Here is a 21,766-nt window from a genome sequence, read left to right as displayed (position 1 = left end):
TGCTTGGGGTGGTGTGTTGCGTGATGTAACCAGCCGGCGGATAGATTGCAGTTGGAGTTTGGGCCCTCTCCCCCTGCCCCTCGTGGGTAAGGGAAGAATGCACACAGCACACATGCACACGACGCAAGACGGCGTCTCCACGAAAGCGCTAATCTAGAACGAGACACGATGACGATACCCGTACCCCGGGTGTGTACGTGCACTTATTGGATTGTTGTTCTAAATTTTGGCCTTTTCTTCTCTTTTTAGAAACACCTTAACCAACATCCCCAACCCGAGAAGGGGCACTGGAATCACAGGAGGCTTTTGCTGTGCGGACGGGTGCGTATCTCGAGTGTGTGAAAGGGAAAAGTAGGCGCTGCCTGCGAAGTTGCCATTTGATCTGTGAATGTGACGTGCGTGCGACCAGGCTTGAAGAAGCTGCGAGTGTGGCAAAGTGGACAGCAAAAAACAAGGAAATTATCTCGCTTAAAGCAGGGCGGTGCCCTACATATTGCCCTACGCATTTGATCCCTGGGTTTGCGGTCGTTATTTGTTTTTGCCGTTCATCTCTCTTCGATTATAAATACGTTTCCGTTGTAATTCCCGCGTTTAATTGCCTCCGATTAGTGTGACAAAAAGTGTGATTAAGTGAGTAAAGCGATAAAAACAAATCCCGCGCCTGTATCACCCGTGTGTGTGTGTGTGTAGTAAGAAACAAAGAGAGCGTGCTGTGGGAGGAGGGCTAATTCACTCGGTTTTGCTCGTGGCCCCGATCGAATGTGTCTTTATCGCTCTTTAATAGTGTGTTGAATGTGTAGCAGAAAAAGAGAAGCTACACAAGCTGTTTTCTTCGCGTGAGCTTAATTAAATACTATCTACCGTCGGAGCACAAGGCCACAGAGAGAAAGAGAGCATTAAAGAAAGAAGGGCTTAGAAAAGGGAAAAAACCATCTTCATTGGACGCGCGCTCACGCTTCCCTTTTTGTGCTGTGAAGGAGAAAGCAGCGGAAGCAGCGCCCGTCCCAGTGGACACAAGCTTTCGTCATTTTCAATCAGTCCCCCCGTCCATCCCGTTCGCGAAAGGTTCAATCGATCCTGAAACTGCAACTACTGCTACAACACAGCACTTCAACACCGGTGACGGGGGCGCAGACGAGGAAAACAGTCCCGTCTACGCTCGGCAAATCGGATCAGCGAAATTGGAATGTCATTGAAGGTAAGCAGCAGCCCCATTTCCCCCTTTTTGCACACACACACACACACAGTTGACTTTGACCTGAGGAAAATGGTTTATTTTTAGGAGGTACAGGCAGGCGGTGTGGTGTGGTGTGGGAATGTCCTTCGGGAGCTTTGTGTCGTCGGTTTTCGTTTGCGTTATTAATTACACCATCGATTTATATATATAAATCCCCCCCGCTTTGCAACCCGCTGAACTTCCCTTTCCGTAGCAGAACAGGCCACGGGGGGATTACTTCTATCTTTCGCTCCACTGCTGATTGGCTTTTTCTCTTGTCCCTCCTCACCGTTTAAGCGTAAGCGACAGCGAGCGGAGGCAGCCGGGCGGTTTGGGAGTAGCTTATTAATTGAACACGAGATTGCAAGCAACTGGCCGCTTGGCTTCCTTTATCCTGTCCGCATGGTTTTTTTTGTTGGTTTGTGCCCTCGGTCCGTGGCGTGCGGCGACAAGCTGTCCGGCGGGCAGCAAAATTAACTCATCTGAAAGATTTATTAGCCGCCCCGCCGCACATACAGTGTGTGTTTGTATGGCCAGTTTTTCTTGCCCTGAAGATGTGATGGGACACCCCCTCCCACCCCCGGGGAAGGTGGCTGACTCCGAACGAACGTGATGTAAATATTTAATAATGCTTCATTCAATTCTATTTTAGCCCATGCCCATGTCTGTGTTTGTTTGTATCGGGAAAATGGAAGCTGCTGGAAAGAGACCAAACACACCGGAAAGGAGAAGGGATAATCGGCAAGAAAGTAATCGGGACTGGACCGGTGGCTTGCAAGCTTGAGATGCGATCCGGGGGCAAACCGTTTGCCAATGCTGCGCGCGCGACCTCACCGCACCTGGTACTGTAATTGTTCGCTTGAGAATGCAAATAACCACTGCAGCAGCAGCAGCACCAGAGAGTGCAATCGTGCTGTGAAAAGCGTACACGGCAGAGTTGGACGGCACACACAACGCATCGTGTCTTGGCCTCGATTCTAGAGCACGCAGTCAAGTCGAACAAATATTGATCTGCTGATAGTATCGTGCGTCGGCGTGGCACGCTGCTAAACGCCCGGGATGCGTTTCTGTGTTGCATATTGCACCGTGGCGTCATTCGGTAGAAGCGGCCACTGCTTCACATCATCATTATCGCCTCCCTCGATCTCGTGTCTAGCTTTAGCGTGTACGCGAGAGAGGGAGACAGAGTGCGCAAAGAGGCAACGGCTCTGTGTGTTTGCCGTGTGTGCCGGCTGAAATGAGGCGTGTGCTCTGGAACGGGGCTAGAATCTCCGCGCCGTGAGTTTGCAGTAATAGTAGTCTCGGATGTGCTCATGTGCCGAGGGGGAGGGGTGGCCGATGATCACGCGAGGACCACTTCCGACGCGGCGATGTGTAGAACTCTGGAACGCTGCGGGTTTTCCTCCTCGCAGTTCTAGGCTTTCGATGGCACAAACGCTACATTTCAGTTTCCATTCCATTGCACACACACACACACACGCCCGCACTTGGTCGGTCTAAGCAGAATGTCCGTCTGCCAACTGCAGCGTGCAGCGCGCCCGACGATGCACACCAGATGCACACAAGAAAAAGGGGAAATAATGTGCCGAGCCCTTGGGGTAGCTACGATAGTGCGGGGCTGTGTGGATAGGAGGCAAGTTTATTGCCAGTTTATGGTGCGTTTGTTCGCGATTAGCTTCCTCTCCCTTCCGGGTGGTGTGTGTGTGTGTGGATTGAGCGTTTGTTTTTTCATCTTCTTGCTCTGCCCGAGAAGCAATCCGGAGAATGTGGGGCCTGCCTGTGTGTGAGCACACATTGCAGGCGCGAGCTCGTGTCATACGGGACGGGTTGCAATTGCATGGATGATACAAAACGGTTTGTGGGGGGGGGGGGGGGCTGGTGGACAGGTGAGCGAGATTTGATCCCTGCGACACCGTTTGCGAAACCGTTTAACCGGCCCAACAGACCGACGGACCGACGGACGGCCCGATAATCCGTTATGATCAGGCCTGGCCCAGCCGTACAGCGCGTTTGAGCGCGCTTTGGGCCACGGGGACACCGAACTGAGGTGACCCAGTTTTTTTGTTGTTGTTGTGTGCCTATGTACTTGTACCCAACGGCGATCGGCAAATCGGTCGGTCATGGCGGCGCCCAATGACGGAAAGCGATTTCCCACAGGCAGACTCGGGAGGCTCGCGCGTTTGACCACCGTCGATTTCGGGTCGTCTATTGATATTTGGACAGGAATTTATTAACACTTGTAGTCGCACACCCGTTCCCTGCCCGGTGGGGGGAGGTTTTGGCTTCCCCCTCCCGTCTCCCTATCCCACCAGAGTAGTGTGGATGATTGGCATCGGAAATTTGACGGCGAGTGCTTGGTGCTTTTTTGTTGCTTTCGTTGCTCTAGGGGTTTTTTTGGGGGGAGATGAAGGCAAAGCAAACGAACTTCCGGTCATGCCCAGCCCTGCCGAACAACGCATATGTGGGAAATGTCGCGATGACGACAACGGACACATCATCCTGTGCAAATATTGGCGGAAACTCATTTGCGGCCTGCTGTCTACCGGCGAAGCCGGCCTGCCGTCTGCCTGCAGGAATTGGACATGGTGTTAATTTGCTGCCTAGTACCCTGTACGACTCTGTGTGTCTCTGTCTCTGTGTCTGTGTGTGAAGATATTCGTTTTACTGGTTTGATTTTGAATAGCGAATCTCCCGGCTTTCCAGGCTGTTGGACATCATAACGCTGTTGCGAATCATGTCCGGAAAGCAACTTCAAAACGTTACATCGTATCAGGGCGATATTACTCCGACATCATCACTGGTGGCCAGAGCAACCATAGTTTGGGCCGGGTAATAATCGGGGGGAGATGGGAGATGAGAATGTGTTAACTTGAACAAGAGACTGGAACAAAAAACGAACTCCTCCCTATACGATGGGGATTTGAAAAAAGGGACCCGAACAAACGGAGGAGTCCAGTCAATTAGGCTCAGATTACGCAGCACCCTAGAATTACATGGCCGGGTCAGCACCGAAACATCCAGCCAGGGTCACGCTTGACAAAGTCCAGCAGTACCTGATGGGACGGATTTTTGAGCATTCCGAGTTCTTCGTACAGGCCGTAACGTGAGGGAGGGCGTAATATTGTTGATGGTGTGCTGCCGGATATTTCTTGCTCTATCGATTAATGTCTCGTCGTTTTTTGGTTCATTCTCCCTTCACTCAGATCCTACCAAAAAACGATGGTGCGTTGTTTCAGCAGTCTCCAATGCCCGCCTCGTACTGCTGGTCTCTTACACTAGCAGGTTGGGGGTGTTTTTGCTCACTGTCCGGATTATGTTGCGATTTTTATGATGTACTCTCGGACGCCCCAGTCTGTTCGTTGCGTTGAAGAGCTGCCCGCTGGATGATGGAGATGGAGATTGATGGCTTGACGGTTGGCTTCTTTGTCGTGCATGGATTATCTTTCGGTCGTAAAACTCTTCCCGTCTATACCCGGGTGTGTGCTGTTGCGTCCTGGAGCAGAAGAAGAAGAAGAAGAAGAAGGTCTGTTCTAATGGATCGAATCCCCGCAAACCTAGCACTCAAACAGTTACTGTAAATGACGCCTCATATGCCAGAGGGGATAATGCTTTTTCGGGAGAGCGGCATCGGGGGCCACTTCCCTAATGCGCGAACCAGGCGGAACTGGGCAAGAGTTCTTTTGCTGCTGCTTCCGTAAATCGGCCGACGACAGTCCCATCGGTGACAGTGCAGTGAATTATACATCAGCTTGCCGTGTTTACCGTGTACTACGTACCGGGGGCATGTTAACGCCCGGCGGTGAGCTGTGTGCTGGTTTACATGCTTGCGCTTCTTGCATGCAGCTACTCCCGCCGGTGCAACCGGTGCAAACACACAGCACTAATTCGCTAAATTGACAGTCGGAAAATTGTCTTGCGGGAAAGAGGAGGTGTGCAACATTAATGCGATGCCTTTGCCACGAAAATTCCAATCGAACTCCAAATTTGTGTCGTTTTGGCTTAGCTGAAGGAGGAGGATGGAGATTAGAAGCGTACACGATAAAGGATCTATTTGGATTCGGAACATCGTGTCTTAGGGCGTGTTGTAACATTGTCATGCGGGAAGAAAGCGGATGAATGTCTCGTAATATCTCCTGGAATTGGTTGCAAGGAAGCAAGGAACTAAGTGACAGTTCTTGCAAGAAACATCCCGACAGCTCGATACACTCCCTTCCAAAAACGGCTCCCCAATTTCTTGCCGCGAAACTCCGGCCAACTATAAAACTGTGAGTTTTTGAAGATGTTGCATTTTTAATAGACCGCGCTGTCTCGCGCGGTGCAAACAAGTCCCGAAACGGCTACTGCGGGGCGACAGCTGTTGCGATTCAGCGCTCCAAGAATTTTACATCCTGGTTTTTGCTGCGTCAACTAATTCGAGCGAGATTCCTACCCTGCGTGCGACCCCTGAGGCCAGTTTGCTGCGGTACATTGGCGTGCGAGATATCTTGGTAGCTTTTGGTGGCGTTGTTCTGTAAGGAGAAGGACGAAGCGTCATTAATTGTGTTACAAAACCGCGAAAGCACGGCTGTGTGTCTGATGGAGGTTTTCTGAGGAAAAGATTTCGGCAGCGAAAAGTTGTGCCGCGGCAAACAGTTCTTTTCACCTTGCTCTGGGTCTCTTCAGTCTGGGAGTTGCCGTCCACAACCGAAATTACTGCCCCAGTCAAAACACTGCCCCCAACAATTCTGTTTCTCCTCCACGGTGGTGGCTGTGTTTGCTGGGATTTTTCTTTTGGAGATGGGGCCTTCAAATGCAAATAGACCCGCTGGGCATTAAAACGGAGCGTGCTCGTGCTCGTCTGTTCCTAGACCGAATCTTTGAAATCCTGGTGTGGGTTGGGGAGTCTCGCTGGTAGTAGCTCAAGAACGGCTGCTCTGGTCTCCGGTCCGGTTCCGTTCGAGTGGTGCTTTCGTTCTCGAGCACTCGTTCCGAGCACTCTCGACTGAAGAATTGGGACGACAGCGGAAAAGTGCAGAAAAAATTGGAGAAAGAAAAACTATAGCCTGTTTTTTGCGCTCTGGAAGGATTTTTACGGCTTCTATTGGTGTGTGTGTGTGTGTGCGTGCCGTTTCTGTTCAGACAACAGCATTGAGAGTGACCCTACGCCAATGGGGGCTTTTCATCGCACAACGCTTATTGCATCGCGCTCTAACGATTGTGAAAGATTTATAAAGGAAAGGCTGGGCTGGAGGAAAAAATTGGATTCTCTTGTAGTTCGTGTGCTTCGCGGGGTGGGGTGGACATACTGTCATTCTTCCAAACTCGGACCCTCTTTCTCCCGGTAGTTACATCCATCACTGACCGTTTCAGCAGCTTCCGCGGCGGGGCACTACAACACACTGTCTGGCGGACGAAATTGATGGGTACGCGTCTCCACTCCTCTACCTTCAACGACGGGGGCTCAATGCGTTTTCGTAAATCCGTCCCAGACGCCCCTGGAAAGAAGTGGAAGTTGGAAAAATGGCCAAGCATAATGAACTGTGTTTTTCAAGTTGCAGCAACGACGTGTACCACCACCAAAACGGCGAACGGTGCTGGAAGTGGCCATCAGGTCTCTCTTCTCTTCGCCGCACCCTCCGCCACACCAGCGATGATGATGACCAGTTAGCAGCAAGTAGTAGTAGTCTGTGTAGTGTACGGTCTTTTGTTTTTATTTGACCTCTTGCTCTCTCTCTCTCTTCGCTTTTATCTGTTTTAAGGGTACAATTGTTTGGAGTGTTCTAGTTCTTATCTCGTTCTCTTTCGTAGGAGATCGCTTTTTTACGATTGCAGTCACAAAACACACAGACACACACACACACAGAGTTTCGGCATGTCCGCCGGAATTGGAGACGATTGGTAGTTAAGGGGGAATAGTAGTTGATGTTTGAGTTGAAAAAAAGAAAGAAAAGGATGACCAAAACGGAACACTTAGACCGGCGGCGGGTGTACATACGAGCTATTTCCGTTCCCGGGAGCAGATAAGGGTGTGTAGGCCAGGGTAACTATTTGCAACGCAAACAAACCAAACGCAATAGAGACACACACACACACAGAGAGACACAAAGAGAGCAAGAGAATGGTGTGTAAGGATACGCGTGCTTTGGATTTCGCGTGCTTGCAAATGGATGGCGCTCTAAGAAGGGATGGCCATTTTGGGCCGACTAAATTGGGGGGTACCGCAACAAAGGGGAAGGGAGAACGGAAGCTGTCTGTTTGGTGATGGTATAATTTCACGGCCCCTTGCAGTCCGGCTCGGTGTGTGTGTGTGTGTGGGGAAGCTTCTGTTCCGATTTCCTTTCGCTCGCGCTCCGGCCGGAATCGATCGGCTGCGAAGCACCCGGAACTCCCCGAATATGGGTGTGCGAGAATGAGAATGTGTGGGGCAGATAGTGTAATGAAGGGGGCGCAAGGCTGGGAGCAAGGAAGAAGAGGAAGCAAGCAAGAACGGGAAGGAAGGGACAAGATTTATGCGAATCGCTTTTCCTGCTCGCTGCGCTTTTCCGCCCAGCAAACTCGCCGGTACGCCTCTCCCCCCCTCCCCCTGCTTGACAAGACGAAGACAGTCAAGGTTTCTAGGCTAGTCGATGGCTTTTGGCTGTGGCTGTGGTTTGGGCCACACAGAGAAAACAAAGACCTCTCCGCTAAGGAAACTATACTATATCTCTCTCCGCCGCACGTCGCGAGACGCTTTGGGAAAGCTGCGGTGCACTCGATTCCCGTCGTTCCGTCCCCTCGGAACCGGATATCTCGTGGAACAACCCTTCCCTCAGGTCTCCTCTCCTCCCCCCCAATGGGGCGGATAAGTTATGAGCAGATAATTCCCGTTTAATTTTAATCTGTCGGCGTTTCATGCCAGCAAAGGCAGACTGAGCGCCATGACTAAGCCGTTGCGCGACGGTTTTGTTTCACTTTCACTCATTCGCGAATGTGTGTGTAGTTGTTGTAGTTCTGTACGGGGTTTTGGCGTCGTTTGTCCTAGAGAACAGGCCAGCAAAAATGGAAGAAAACGGAGGCCATATCCTCCAAGACATCCTGGTCTGACGACGGGGAAACCGTGCAAGAAGCCGTGGCAGTGAAATGGCAAACATTTTTCTTCTTTCGGGGTCGGGTTTTTCGGATGCTTGAACACGTCGGGGATGCTTAAACGAGATCAGTCTAAGGGGGGGATGGGGTGGGAGAGAACGTTGGTCGGCGGAGAGATGATAAAAGTGGAGACATGATTCGATCGTTTGAATCATAAGCCATTCGGACAGTAAATCACGGTCGGGTTTGGGCGGAAACGGTGGCATAAGTTTGTGCCGGCCGGTGCCGAGCCTTTCCTCTGTTGCAAGAGGAAGAAGCGTCGTTTGCCTACCCCACGCTCCGGGTTCGGGTCCTTTGGGGGCGGGTTTGGGACCTTTTATTCGTGTGTGGTGGTCGCCGTTTTCTCGGCAACTCGACTGGAGCATAAAATCAGATCTATCAAAGAGGGGGGAAGTTTGGGGCGAAGAACTTTTCCCCCCGCTCCCAATGGTGGCCGGATTTAAAGGTTCGTGGTTTGTTACAGTTTTTCGTGTGTGTGTGTGGAAATAAAATGTAAAAAAACCCTTAGACTTGGAGGAGGATCTCTTTGCTGCCAGTGCAAAGGCGGCAGAGACGTAAAAGTTAAACTCGGGAAAAGCCCATAAATTGTATGCATATGAGAGTGGTGTGCAGTGTGCGATCTCCGTCTTCCAACCCACACACACACACACGTTGGGTGGCGTGGGTTTTCCCAGTGCCTTTCAATGCGCTCAAAAGGAAATCGGCATTAGCTTCTCAAGCAGGAAGTATAACAATGGACATTATGATGGTGGGATGTGTGCTTGTTTGGGGTGTGTAAGTGAGTAGGAGCAGTAAAATGAAAGAAGATCCCTGCCCGACCGGACGACAAGCGACCGACCAACCACCGTTTCGTTGGCACGTGGTTAGAGTGCGTTACACACGAGCAAGGAAAATATGCTTTGTTGCCGGAGCTTTCGAGAACATGTGTGTGTGTGTGGTCTCACTTTTCACCACAGCAGACCTCCATACTACTACGACCCACCCAACAATGACCTAGATCTTTATGCTTAGAGAGAGAGAGAGCAGTTCGAAGAAGGCAAAAGCTTAACACACAAAAAAGGGCATCATTCAGGATTTTCCCATGGCAGACGGGCGAAGAGAATTGTGGGTAGGAGCTTTAACTCTTCTCGTGAGACAAATGGAAAAGTCGTTCGCCTTCGCCCGATGACGACAAACCGATAAACACGTCGTCCCTTTGTGCGAGTGTCCGGCGACCAGTCCCACTATACGGGCGAGCCAGCGGAGACCCCTCCACCCCCGGAAATGGCCATAAAGTGAAAGTTAACTGATAATAATACAATAAAAAGCTGGAGGGGGGGATGGCAAATAAAAATCCTTTCTTGACCGACGCAAAGCACACATGAAGTGTCCGTGTCCGTGTGTGTGTGTGTCGCTATAGAGAAACTTTATGACTTTGTTTTTTCCTTCCCCGGCGGCTTACTCACTATAAATCGTGCGGTAACAGGCGGAAAAGCCAGATGAGTGAAGAGATCTCCAGAACGCTCGCGCATTCGGTCGGGTCGGTCGTCTTCGTAGGAGTGAGGAAATGACCCATAAATTTTGTGCTAAATTTTGAAGAAATGATGCTTCCTGAGGCATCCGATTGTGTGCTGGGTGACGATAAAATACCGATGCTAGTTTTATTTATTTCCGCTCGAAAGATTCTGAGAAAAGCGAGCGCACACGTGAGTGCCACGGGGATCAAGATGCGGGGCTTTTGAAGTGACCATTTCGGGATTCGCCTGGGAAGCAAGATGTAGAAGCTGTAATTGCGTCAAGCGATCGGAACCACCGGCACACTCACCGGAGGTGTTGCTGTCCGTTTCGTTTAATATGCTAATGCGTGCAATGTTTTCCGCCACGTGTTTGGCTGTGTGGAGAAGGATCCGTCAAAGATTTATCTCGGCCACCGGCACCACTCCTTTGTGCAATAAAGTTGTTGGGCTCGGCCTGGTTTAATTGGAAAATAATCTGTTGCCGATGATCATCCGCGCCCGGTGTGCAATTGTGTGCATATTGCAATAGTTTCATTAAACAACGGGCGCGACCGCTCGTGGGCGCATCTGGCCGGGGCTGTAATGGGTGCCTGTGTTTTGGTCGGGGGGTTTTTGGCGTGCTTAAGAAAGTGTACTACAGCAGTGTGGTGTAAAGTGTACTGGTTTTGGGGCATAATGGGGTCCGCGCACGGGGGCGGCGTGTAAATTGATTATGATGTGTATCTTTTCAATGGAGCATATTCATCATATTTTATTGATTGTATGATAGGAGGGGGAGAGGGGGGGGGCTGTAGCGGATGGAAAGAAGGGAAGGGGGGATGGTCAGTTTGGGGCTTTGGGTTTGATCTCTGCCCGATGAAGTTAGTAAGTGATGAAAATGATTTAATTAGCGCTGAAAAGGTTGCTTTTGCTTTGCACATTGCATACATTTTGGAGTTTTGTTTAATTAATTGTGAAGCGCATAGTGTGTCAAGTGCTTTTCTACTGCGTTTATGGGCTGTTATGTATGTATGGTATGAATTTGCAATACTTTGTTTGATTTGGTGAGTTTGTTTTCCTTTTATATAAAATAAACAGATTATTGTGAAATAATGTTCTTTTATCTATTTTATCCATTTGAACAAACAGTACTTTAAATTGAGCTTTTTAAGCCCTAAAAAATAAAAGCAGCAATGCGTATTGCCTACCTTTAGGCGTGTTTTGTTGCAGTTAAAGATTAATTTGCTTGCAAATTACTTTTCCTTTTTTGAGAAATAATTGTTGTTGGTAGATCATTGAAATATAATGTTCAACCAATTCTCTAGAATTTTTCTAACGTTGAACATACTAAAATAGTTGATTGAAACTGTAATTAAACAAAACTATAACCAATTTATATTTTCAAACAGCTTTAACAAGGGTTTTAATTAAAAGAAACATTAAACTATGCCTCGTAAAACGGAACCACGTTCTCGTGTACCTCAGGTTCCTCTGTACACGTGGTAAAAATCCTATCAGTAATGTTTTCCTAATTGGTGCATCTCGAAGGTGTACGAAAGTACGCCGTGGGAAACGGGGAAAAGCAAGGTGTGGTGCCACGTGTTACCACCAAAAACCCATTCAAATGCTAACTGCGCGAAAACATGCGAAAGTGTGACGTGCTAGCAGCACTACACAAACACTCACACATACACACACAAAGGTAAAATGGTAACAAAGTCACAGAAAGAAGGGGGATGCATGTTTATAGCTGACGGCTACATGCTACTTCGTTGTTCGCATGCCAAAGGTCCATGTTTGAGCGCGAAACGGCTGCGGAGCGAGTCTACTTTCAGGCGCGATCACCACGAACTGCGAATAAATGGGGGGAAAAATATCACAAAAAAACTTCTTTGCACCCAACCTAGTCGTTGGCAGGATTGGCTGTGTGTGTGTGTGCTGAGGTGCTGAGGACAAACCAACAAAACATTGAAACGTTACGCTCAAATTCACTTTCTACGAGCGATAATTTCTTTCCATCGATTTAGCTATGCCTTCGCTCCTTTCCTGCGTGGCGCGACCGGGGTTTGAAGTTTCGCAACGCCATACGGTGCGCTGAGTGTGGGGAACTTCTTTTTCTTTTTTTGCTTTCACACCACGATTTTGTGCAGCGGCACTGCACTTTGCAACTTAACCGCAACCCACCCCCTCTAGGGTAAAATTTTCGCTTTTCATGTTAATGTTCTACACCCGCTTCGCTTTTCGGTTTGCTGGTGGCCTTCTTCATTACCGTACGTACGTGTAGGTGTTTGTGCAGTGGTTTCCTCACAACCTTCTCGCCACACGTGCTCTTCTAATTGCTAAGAGAGAGAAATAGAAAAAAAAGATGTACCGATACCACCACGTTCACCCACCTGCTGGTGCACAATGATTGGCTCCCTCGGGGCAATCACACCAAAAAAGCAAAATGCACAAATGGTGCGCGAAAATAGGAAAAGAAAGAAAAAAAAACTCCCAAGCCTCAAGCGTGAAGAATCGTTCGAATCGGCGGGTGCAACCAAGTTCAAAAAGGCGCAACGAGATAGCCGCACGGAACAGTATTATACGATTTGCCTTGCAAGAGTGGTGGTTTTGTATGTATGTATGTGTGTGTGTGGGTCTACTTGCTTTCATAGGGGCAAAGAGCAGACGGGGGCAAAACTGCATCTCCCTTTTCCTTTCTACACTGCTTGTTTTTGTTTGCACCGCAATGCCTTTGTAATTGTTATTGCCTACATTTAGGCGCATTGCATGCAGCTAGGCCGTTTGAAAGTAAAAAATCCACAACGAGACCAATCATTCCAACAATTAATTATAATTCCCATCGTACTAAAATTGATTGTTATCTTTCTTGCAAGTAACAACAAGGCAGAAGAAGAAAAAAATCCACAATACAAATTGGCTATAATTATGTTATCGCCGTTTACTGTACGCGGGAACGTTTGACCTGAAAAGCGAAAGGAGGAGGAGGGAGTACACAAAAAAGCATTGACTCTTCAAATCGTACACCTCATTCGTTTTCTATCGTGGCCGTTCCGGCTGTGCATCTGATTTTCCGCCCTCTTCAAAATCCGTTTCGCCCGGTCAACGTGAGGAAAAATGCTCTAAAGAATGGGGTGAAAAAAGGGCAAAAATCCATTCCTCCACAAAAAAAAACCCCGTAACGAAACCGTAGCTGGAACGAATTGGAACGAATAGTACGGTGGTGCACAGTAAAAAAAGAACAGACTGCATACAAGTAAGAAAGGCAACTCTTCGTGCTGTGCCACCTTCCAACGACAATTATCGCCCATTTAAGTGTGTGGAGCTGGTGCGGTAGTCTAGGGCGGGTGGTGTGCGAGAAAAATACCACGCTGATACTGTGTTTGATTGTGATAATATGCAATCCGTACTGAAACCGTTTAAAAGTAAAAACAAAACTATCGCAAACGAACCCCCGTCTACGGCGAGGTTCAGAAGGCATATTTAGCAAAAGCAAAAGGAAAAGAATTGAAAAAAACAAGAAAAGTGCACAAATTGGAATGGGAGAATGAAGAAATAATAGAACGCCTCGTGATGGGTGGTGGTTCTGGTACCAGACCATTTGCGCTGGGAGTAAATTTCTGGTTTTTGGGGGATTTATTTTTCTCAACACTGAACATTTTCCATTCGCTTTCCGCACCTCCTGCAAAATGAATGGCTACACCGAAAAAAATAGGCAAAAATGAAAGCCATTGGCAAGCAAAACATCAATTCATTGCTGCAGTGCGGCGTGCCCGATGGCATTGGCATTGTCCCGGGGTGCCAGAAGTGCAAAAAAAAAGATGCAGTTCTCCTCTCAATCGTTCGCTGTTCTTGCTTCTCGGTGGCGCAACGTAAAGGAATGTATGGTTGATTTCTGTGGATGTCTGATGACGTCTGAAGTAAAAACAAAACACAAACCGGCAACAAAACAAAACAAAACAAACAAACAGAAGCACACACAAAAAAATACGTAAATGGGTAAAAGCGGTGCCTGCCGGTACATTCAATTGAACAGACGGGGAAAACGGGAAAAGCCAAACGATTCAGCAATTTCACTTATCTCTCTGCGCCTTCTTTTTAGGGAGGCGAAGAGAGCACGAAAGAAAGAATCAACTGTTTACAGAAGCAAAGCGGGAGAAGGAGTGGTACAGCGGGGGGTGTTTGTGTGCAGCTTATCGTGTCTCGGAAAGCTGGAAAAAGGTGAAAGTGCAAATTTTCCACCCACAAGCCAAAACCATCATCATCTTCATCGTCATTCGGGCTTCTGGCGTGGTGGGTGAGATTGGGAAAATTGATTCTTTTCCACCGACAGAGAGAAAGAGAGAGAGAGAGCGAGCGCGCGAACACTACGGAGGAAAGAAAGATGTACCGGTGGGAGCTCACCATTGTACCAGTGGCTCATTGACCGATCGGCGGACAGAAAAAACGGGTGAAGAAAAAGAGTAAGCCCCCCCTCGTATTCGCCGATATGCTTTCAATGTGAAAGATGTGTGGCGGTGATGATGTGATAATCACTGATGCTTGCGCTAACAAATTCAAATGGTGGTGCTGGGATATTGGTTTTGCTTATCGTTTTGATTTTCAGCTCAGTTTTGCTGCGCCAGGAGCGCCGGCCGCGATCGTTTGCTTCTCGCGCGGTTCGATATGGATGATGATGATGGTGATGAGGGCGAGGGAAAAGTTCATTATTTTCCAATTTCGATGAATTATTTCTACCACTTGATGGGAAGGGGAAGCGCAATGATGCTGGTCTAATGAAGCGCTAATGAAAGGGTTGATTTTAAGAAAAATTAGTTAGAATTTCGAGCTTTCGGATTTAATTAAAGTATTGTTATTTATGCTTCTATTTATGTATGTTCTAGGAAGCTTCACTGTTCAGCTAAAATATGACTGTATGATTCTGGGATTTAGTTCAATTTTCAATTTCTTTTCTGCTTGGCATGAGATGAACATCATTTGTACGAAAACGCCTAAATCGATGCAATTTGCAAAACATTTGTACAGTTTTAATTGTCAATTTGCTTTTTTGGGTCATTACTGGCAGTGTTTCTTTTGGTAATTTCAATTTTTATTTTAGACAATATTAATATTGAACTCTTCTGATGTGTCATTTCGGTTCAAAACTGGAAACAATGGCTGTCTTTAAAGCACATGTTCATTCCCTTATCCCTGCTCAGTGTACCAATCGCCAGAAAGCTTATTCGAGAGCACTCAATTAATAATTGTAACTCATGCGAGATGGTAGATTTTAAAAAAAAAACATCGTCAACGAACAGTAAGAACTCGTTCGGGTATTAACACAGGGATTAGTGAAAATGAATGATGTTTTCGGTTGAGGTAGGTGAAGCAGCGTGGGTAGTGCTCCGCTTATTTTTTGTCCCCGTTTTTGTTCGTTAAATCCCAACGCCTTATGCATAAGACATACACGCGCGGCGCTTCCCGTTTGGGCGCTATCCATTATGTGGCGCACTACTACTGTCTTTGTGCTTGGGCGGAGTTTGTCATCTTTGCTAATGCTTTGCGGGAGTCCTTCAAAAGCTTGTTGCCGTTTGCCGCACTCCGAGATGATGTCCTACATTCTGCTGCTCCATCGTACCCTGGGAACTTCCACACATAGTCGACACACTTCACACGTACCGATGATCCTAGAGAGCTTCGAATGCAGAGCCAGTGAACGAGAGCGATGGTAGAAAAGTATTTTAAATTTTTAACGGATCATTTAACATTCATCTGTGCGCCGTGAAGCGTTCTGCTTTTGAGTTTGAGCTCGCCCCTGCTCGAAATTGCGAGCAAGGATATTGCCGAGCCGCGCACAAATGGGCTTCCCAGAACCATCGCACTAATGAAACCCAACGTGACATGGTGGGAGTGATAGCATATTACATCCGTCACTGTTGCGACTAAGCAGTGGGTAATTAATCTTCATTTCGCGTACGGTCGGCGAGCTAATCAGCAGCCCAGGGCATTCAGGGCATTCTGTCGCTCACCGTGGGGCTACCCTACAGGGCTTCCCAAAGCGGCGTTGTGTGCTAGGCTTATCGGGGGTCGAAAATGTATCAATCGCCGCCTGACAGCGTCGTCGCACGGTGGGATACTGTGGGATGGTCTTGTTTTTAATGACTATCCGCTGACCATGGGACGCCGTGTGAAGGACCCGCAGGAAAAACGTCCCTCTTTCTAGGAATGGTGTTTAATCGAGCGAAAATGAACGGTAAGCATACGCGGCGCAGTAAGGATATCATGATCATTAAACACATTTCTTTCGTTTTAGGCATCTCAGAAAAAAAAATTTGAGAAAAAATAGATAAGGAATGTTTGAAGCATGCTCAGTGGATTTTTTGTATATTTATACCGTATCATTCGAAGCCGTTCAAAGGTTGCTTGGTGTGAATCAATCGCATCATCGCCATTATGCCGGTGGTGCAGGGGTCGTCGTATCCTTAGCAGCAGCACCCTCAGCCGCCTTGTGATTGATATGGTCGGCGAGGCTCTTCAGAAGGTCGCTGACAATGGGCGCCTTCACAAGATGGTCCATTAAATGTGTGGCCGATTTGAGCTTGCTCTCATTTGCTGCACTAGGTGTGGTCGCTAGCAGAGAGAGAGACAAGGAGAGTAAGGGATAGAAAGAGTAGGGGAAAGTGGCTTTGATGCTTTACTTACCGAATGCTAGGATTGCAAATGCAACGACCAGAACGATTGTAAACTTCATGCTGAATGCGAATGGTGGTTGGTGTGCTGCTGGTCTACAAAAACCGAGTTTTCTGATGAAGCAGTTGGTGCAAAGCTTTGCTTTTATAGCAAAAATTTTCTACAGCAAGCATAGTACCTCATGGAGCGGTTTATTAAACGATACCGCCTTCTTTGTAGTGCCGAAAGAATGTTAAAGTTTTGATTAGTTTTCAACAGGCACCGAGTACCGACAAAGCTTCTAGTACATGAAGCAAAATTCGGATAAGAAAATGTAAACTGTTAAACCTAGCTTTGAAGTATGTGAGGCTTTTAATTAATACGTTTGATAACGCGCTGCATGCAATGTTACTTCCACCCAACGAACGGGTAGCTGGTGCAAAGGGAAAAGGTTTTCTTTACGGATATTTTCACATGTAATTAAAAATAGCATTAACTCTTTATCAAACTTCTCGGAGCGTAGACAACCATTAAAGAGATGAGATGTTGTTGAACAACACACACACGCACATAATTTCCGTACGAAAAAGTGCACCATGGCGGTAAGCAGAGGGCGCCATCATCTCTCGCAATGAAACATTATCCTCAAACGGTATGCAAAAATGTTACAGAGTTTAGTTTGAGGTAGTGAATTTTGCGCTGAAACCCCAAACGACGGCGATGGTGTAGCGATCGTAACAACCTCAAGGAAATAGTAGACATTGCTTACGCTTCGCTGCACTCCGCCAAGTCCGCTGGTAAAAGTGGTTTCATTCTACCGGCGACGACACAAGACTCGGCGGCACGACGAGGCCCTTTCGTACGGGCGTTTCCGCTTCCTGTGGGCGACTTGCCCGGTGTGGGCTGGCTGACTAGTTGGTTACGTTTAGCGCACAGCAGTTTGCATAAGTGCTGCTCCCCGGGAGGATGATTTCTGGAAAGATCTACCATCACAGCGCAGGAACTGTGATGTTTGTGATGTCAATTTAAATTTGCTACTCGGTACACTTGCGACTCTCGGTGTCTTCTGCGACCGAAACGGAAGCAAAACTTTTAATATTCACCCTCCTCCAGCAGCAGACACGCGTGGTAAAAGTGTGGAAAACGTAGGATGGGAAGAAAAAAAAATATAAATTTTGTGGAAAAAAAGCAATCGTCGCACGACGATGAACGACTCGTTCTCGTCTCTTTAGCTCCAAATGTAAAGTGTCTCTCTGTTGAGGCGACATCTGACAGAGTGTGCTGCAGACTTGCAGACAGAGATACGGGAGATTATTGTGCTGATCTCTTTTCCTCGGCTAATCGGCTGAGGAAACGGATTTAAATGTGGATTTTCTTCGGTCGAGCAACTGGCGGCGGCCGTCCGGACGGGCGAACCATGGAACTGGCTGATATGATGCTGATGCAGCTTTACGTTTTGTAGTGCATTACGCTAATCGAAAAGAAGTGCATTAGAGGATACTTTAACACACACACACACACACCCGCCGTTACCGGGGTTTTCTCCATCTTCGTGCGAGCTTCTTTGTAAAAAACAGGAGATGTGAAGGGCAAAATGTATTAGCATAGTACCTAAAAAAGGTGGATGGATTGCCTTCTGGGAAGAGTTTACGTACAAAAACCGTACGTACTGTTTGACGTTGTTTGTCAGTTTTCAAATCCACTTTGGTCCGTTTGTTGGGTGTGGGACGGGCGCGTAGTGTTACCGTCAACAACGTTAAACCTTCCGACTTGACTTTGTAACGATGGCAAACAAAAAAGAACGGTCGTCTTGATGAGCTGCTGCTGCCGATCGTATGCGATGGATGTGTGTAAAAACGGTTGCATACCCTCCCGGGGCAATACAGCAAACGCAATAGGCTGCTTCCGCTCGTTGAGAGGTTCGTTTCTTGTTGCTGTGTGTTTTTTCCCTCTCTCTTCTGTTTAAGCAGTCGGGTACATGCTGTTTTTGCTGCTGCTTCTGCTGCTGCCGCTGTCACTGGCGGCGGGCGTATCGCCACGAACGGATGGGATTATATTTTATTTGCAATTTTTCAATCAGCATTAAAATTATGAACCATCATCAAATGAGAAAGCGAATGCACTGGCGCTGTTCGTCTTCCATTTCTTTGGGTGGGTTTGGGATATAAAGAGACGGGGTAGAGCTTCTTGCAATATGGGTTTAGGGAGAAGGAAGAGTAGCTCTGGGTACAGCAGATCACTGTTTTGCTCATCTACAACTGCAAACGATGTTTTTAGCTGCGGCCGAATGTCGAAGCAGCAGCAGCACCACCACCAATGCCTTTATTTATGGCGATCGTAAACGAAAGCGAACAGAATTATCATCGTAAAAGCAAATTTTCTACAGTTATTGAAAAAGCACGCCGTAAAAATGGTTCACTACACATCCCTGCCGGACTGACCCGTAAGCGATGCTGGAACGATACGCCGCTGTTGTTGCTCTTCTTGCTGCTAAGAAGCATCTTTGCGTTCTTCCTTGCTTGTTTGCAAGCTACGGGTTTTTTTGTGGCCGATCTGGACGTTTGTTGCAGTTCCTTGGACGCGCATTGTGCTTTATGCGGTGTGAGAGGGAAGGCTTGTGATGGAGCATTGAAAGAGGTACAGGTCATGGTCAACAATATTTCACATGCTTGATGGGTGTTTGATGTATGGAAATGAAAGGAGTCGATTATACCTCCATCCTCCAGATATGCAACGAGAGAATCCGCATCCGGATCTTTTTTTATGTTCCTTCAGTACCGTCTTAACGATTGCAATCCGCTTAGCAACGTTGCCGCTTAGCACAAAAGAGTGGTTTGTGGGACTTGCAATGGGAGCTTTGCAATGGGATCTTTTGTGATTAAGCGACGGGACATTTACCGTTTCCAGTGGAGTTTGGAGGCGTTACGATGCAGTTTTATATCAATTTGTTGTTCCATAAATTTATTCGCTGTTCATTTTGATGCATCTTTGGGAGAGTTTTGGAGGGCTTTGGAGTTGTGTCTTAGTCTTTGTAGATGTCTGAGCGGTAAATAATCTTTGTAAGATTTCAGGTGCATTCTAAGGACGTCTAGAAATTATTACATACAATAGATACATCTGAGATTGTGTTTTGAAGTAGAACTAGTAGTTGAAACTTGTAAGAGTATTCATGGGACGACTAGATATTGTTGCATACGTACATGCTGAATTTCTGATATGGAGATGCTTTATCCAGTCATGAAGATGTGATAGGGAAGCACACACAAGATCCTATATCCAGCTGAGTGGAGAACATCATTACATTGGAGATAGAGATCAGGAACTGGTAGCCGAGCATATATTACAGATTCTATATTCAGAAGCTGACTATAGATCCATAGTGGTTTATAAAATCCCGAACATCAAAAAGATCTGCAAGCGAACGATACTTAATTAGGTAGCATCCCAACTGGGGACCTTTCAACTAGAATATGTATTTCTGCTGATGATTCACATCGAAAAGAAATATGAGCTTGCTTCGTAATCCATTCCTCCGTGAAATTCCGGTTCTGGTACATCGCCATCGATTTGCTGGTAATCAAAAGATAGCCATCTGGTGGTGAGTCTTTCTGAACCTTTCTAAACTTCGAGAAGCTTCCAGTTTCAACCGGTTCTTCAGAAATATAGTTGGTGCCATTCATTCCAAGAAATGAAATGAGCTTTTGGAAATAAAGCACTCACTTCTACGCACAACCATATCCAGATGATTGAAACCTCTAGACAGACTGAAGCACTAAAATCAATCCGCGCAATGGTAATAACCTCGAAAACATTAAAAAAACACACCAAAATTGATTGAAGTCGCTCCCGGACGACTCTATAAACGATGTTCTCATCAGCTGTTACCAATTGTTCGAATAAAAAAAAGTAATCGTAAAACACCGGACCCGAGAGAACAGCCTCCATTTGCTGGAACCGTGCGAATCTCCTCCCGTGTTTCAGTGATCATCAAGCGTCGATAAAATAGACATTTTTCTTTATTCATTATTAAGCGCTTCTTGTCTTTTATCCCGTCATCTTGCGTTTAATTCTGTCCAATCTCGGATGACGCGGTTGGTCTGAGACATCGAGAGACACACACATTAAGGATCGGGCTGCCCGGTTACGACGCTCGTTCGACGGGCGTGCTGGAAATTGGAAACCGGGTACGCTTCAAAACAACATCATCAACCTTTCCCGTTTAGTTTCTTTTTTTCTTCTTCAGCACTCACAACACTTCACTTGGTGTCCACAGTGTGTGTCCTGCGTGGAAGACATGACCCAAAGATGGAAAGATGGTGTGGAGGAAATCAATACCAGCCGGTAACGGCGACGAACGACGGGGTTCAAAAAACCTCAGTAATGACATCGTTGCGGAATGTTTCCACCGGTCACATTGTGATGATCATCACACACACTGTGTGTGACACAGTCTTGAACACGAAAAGGCGACCCCCAAACCACACTCTATGCCGGAATGGCAATCAAATCGTGTGATTCATGGCCACAATCATTCACCGAGGCAGGAGCTCAGTGGCTGTGTGGGTCGTGTTCGCTCGTATGTGCGGTCGGATTATTAATCGGACATTAATTGGCCATAAAACTACCGGTGCTGCTAAAGCGATGACTCCACCACCACTTGCAGGAGCGCAACAGTGGCCATCGTCATCATCGTATCGTGAACAAGCCAGCTGGTGGTGTGGACGCTTCCTGGGCGTATCACGCTCGCCCGCTTGTTCTGTCTCGTTTGGTGTAAATAATCACCCATTTTATTTCGCTCCGCCCCGCCAACATGCTGCCGGTTTTTGTTGCCTTTACGACATTTGGCAAAGTCTAAACCATTTGTGGCGCGACAGGGAAGACTCCAACCATAAGCAAATGGGACAGTAGTGACCGCTCTGGACCAGGGGGACGTTAAAAATTATGAAAACGTGCTAAAAAAGCACATGAAGCAGTGAAGAAGTGTCTCAGCGTGGGGTTGCATCGCCCGGTGCAGTTCTCTCTTCGAAGTTCCTAACGCGAGCGAGACCCATGGGGGGAGTGGTATGTGATCATTACGGGTTGCATCACGGTGTGGATTCGCCGAAGCGTAAACTTTGCACACCGCCGGCAGATTGCGATCGTCAATTCAGCTGCCTTTTGTGTTTGGTTTAACAACTGTTTGCTTCCGTTTTTCTCTCCAAGTGCTAATTAACCACCGAAGTGGTTCTAATTTGATGGCTAATGGTAGGCTCCGTTACACAAGTTGAGCTCGCCGTGGGGGAAGGAAGTATGTTGATATTTTTAATATGTTGACGCTCCATTT

At 47.4% G+C, this 21,766-nt stretch overlaps 1 protein-coding gene across 3 annotated transcripts in view; it reads left to right on the top strand.

Annotated features, from left to right (window-relative positions):
* The window catches only part of LOC120901910 (ankyrin repeat domain-containing protein 29), a 222,822-nt gene that overhangs the window by 12,500 nt on the left and 188,556 nt on the right, over window positions 1-21,766 (top strand). For all 3 annotated transcript variants that reach the window (XM_040310273.1, XM_040310275.1, XM_040310274.1), the window contains exon 2: window positions 250-1,198. In XM_040310273.1, the coding sequence (XP_040166207.1) occupies window positions 1,187-1,198 (12 nt within the window). In that variant the 5' untranslated portion in view covers window positions 250-1,186. The remainder of the gene's footprint in view (window positions 1-249; window positions 1,199-21,766) is intronic.

The sequence above is a fragment of the Anopheles arabiensis genome, chromosome 3, assembly GCF_016920715.1.
Source record: "Anopheles arabiensis isolate DONGOLA chromosome 3, AaraD3, whole genome shotgun sequence".
Classification (NCBI taxonomy): Eukaryota; Metazoa; Arthropoda; class Insecta; order Diptera; family Culicidae; genus Anopheles; species Anopheles arabiensis.
The sequence above is the reverse complement of the archived record's forward strand: the minus strand, read 5'-3'. Positions and strand labels throughout refer to the sequence as shown.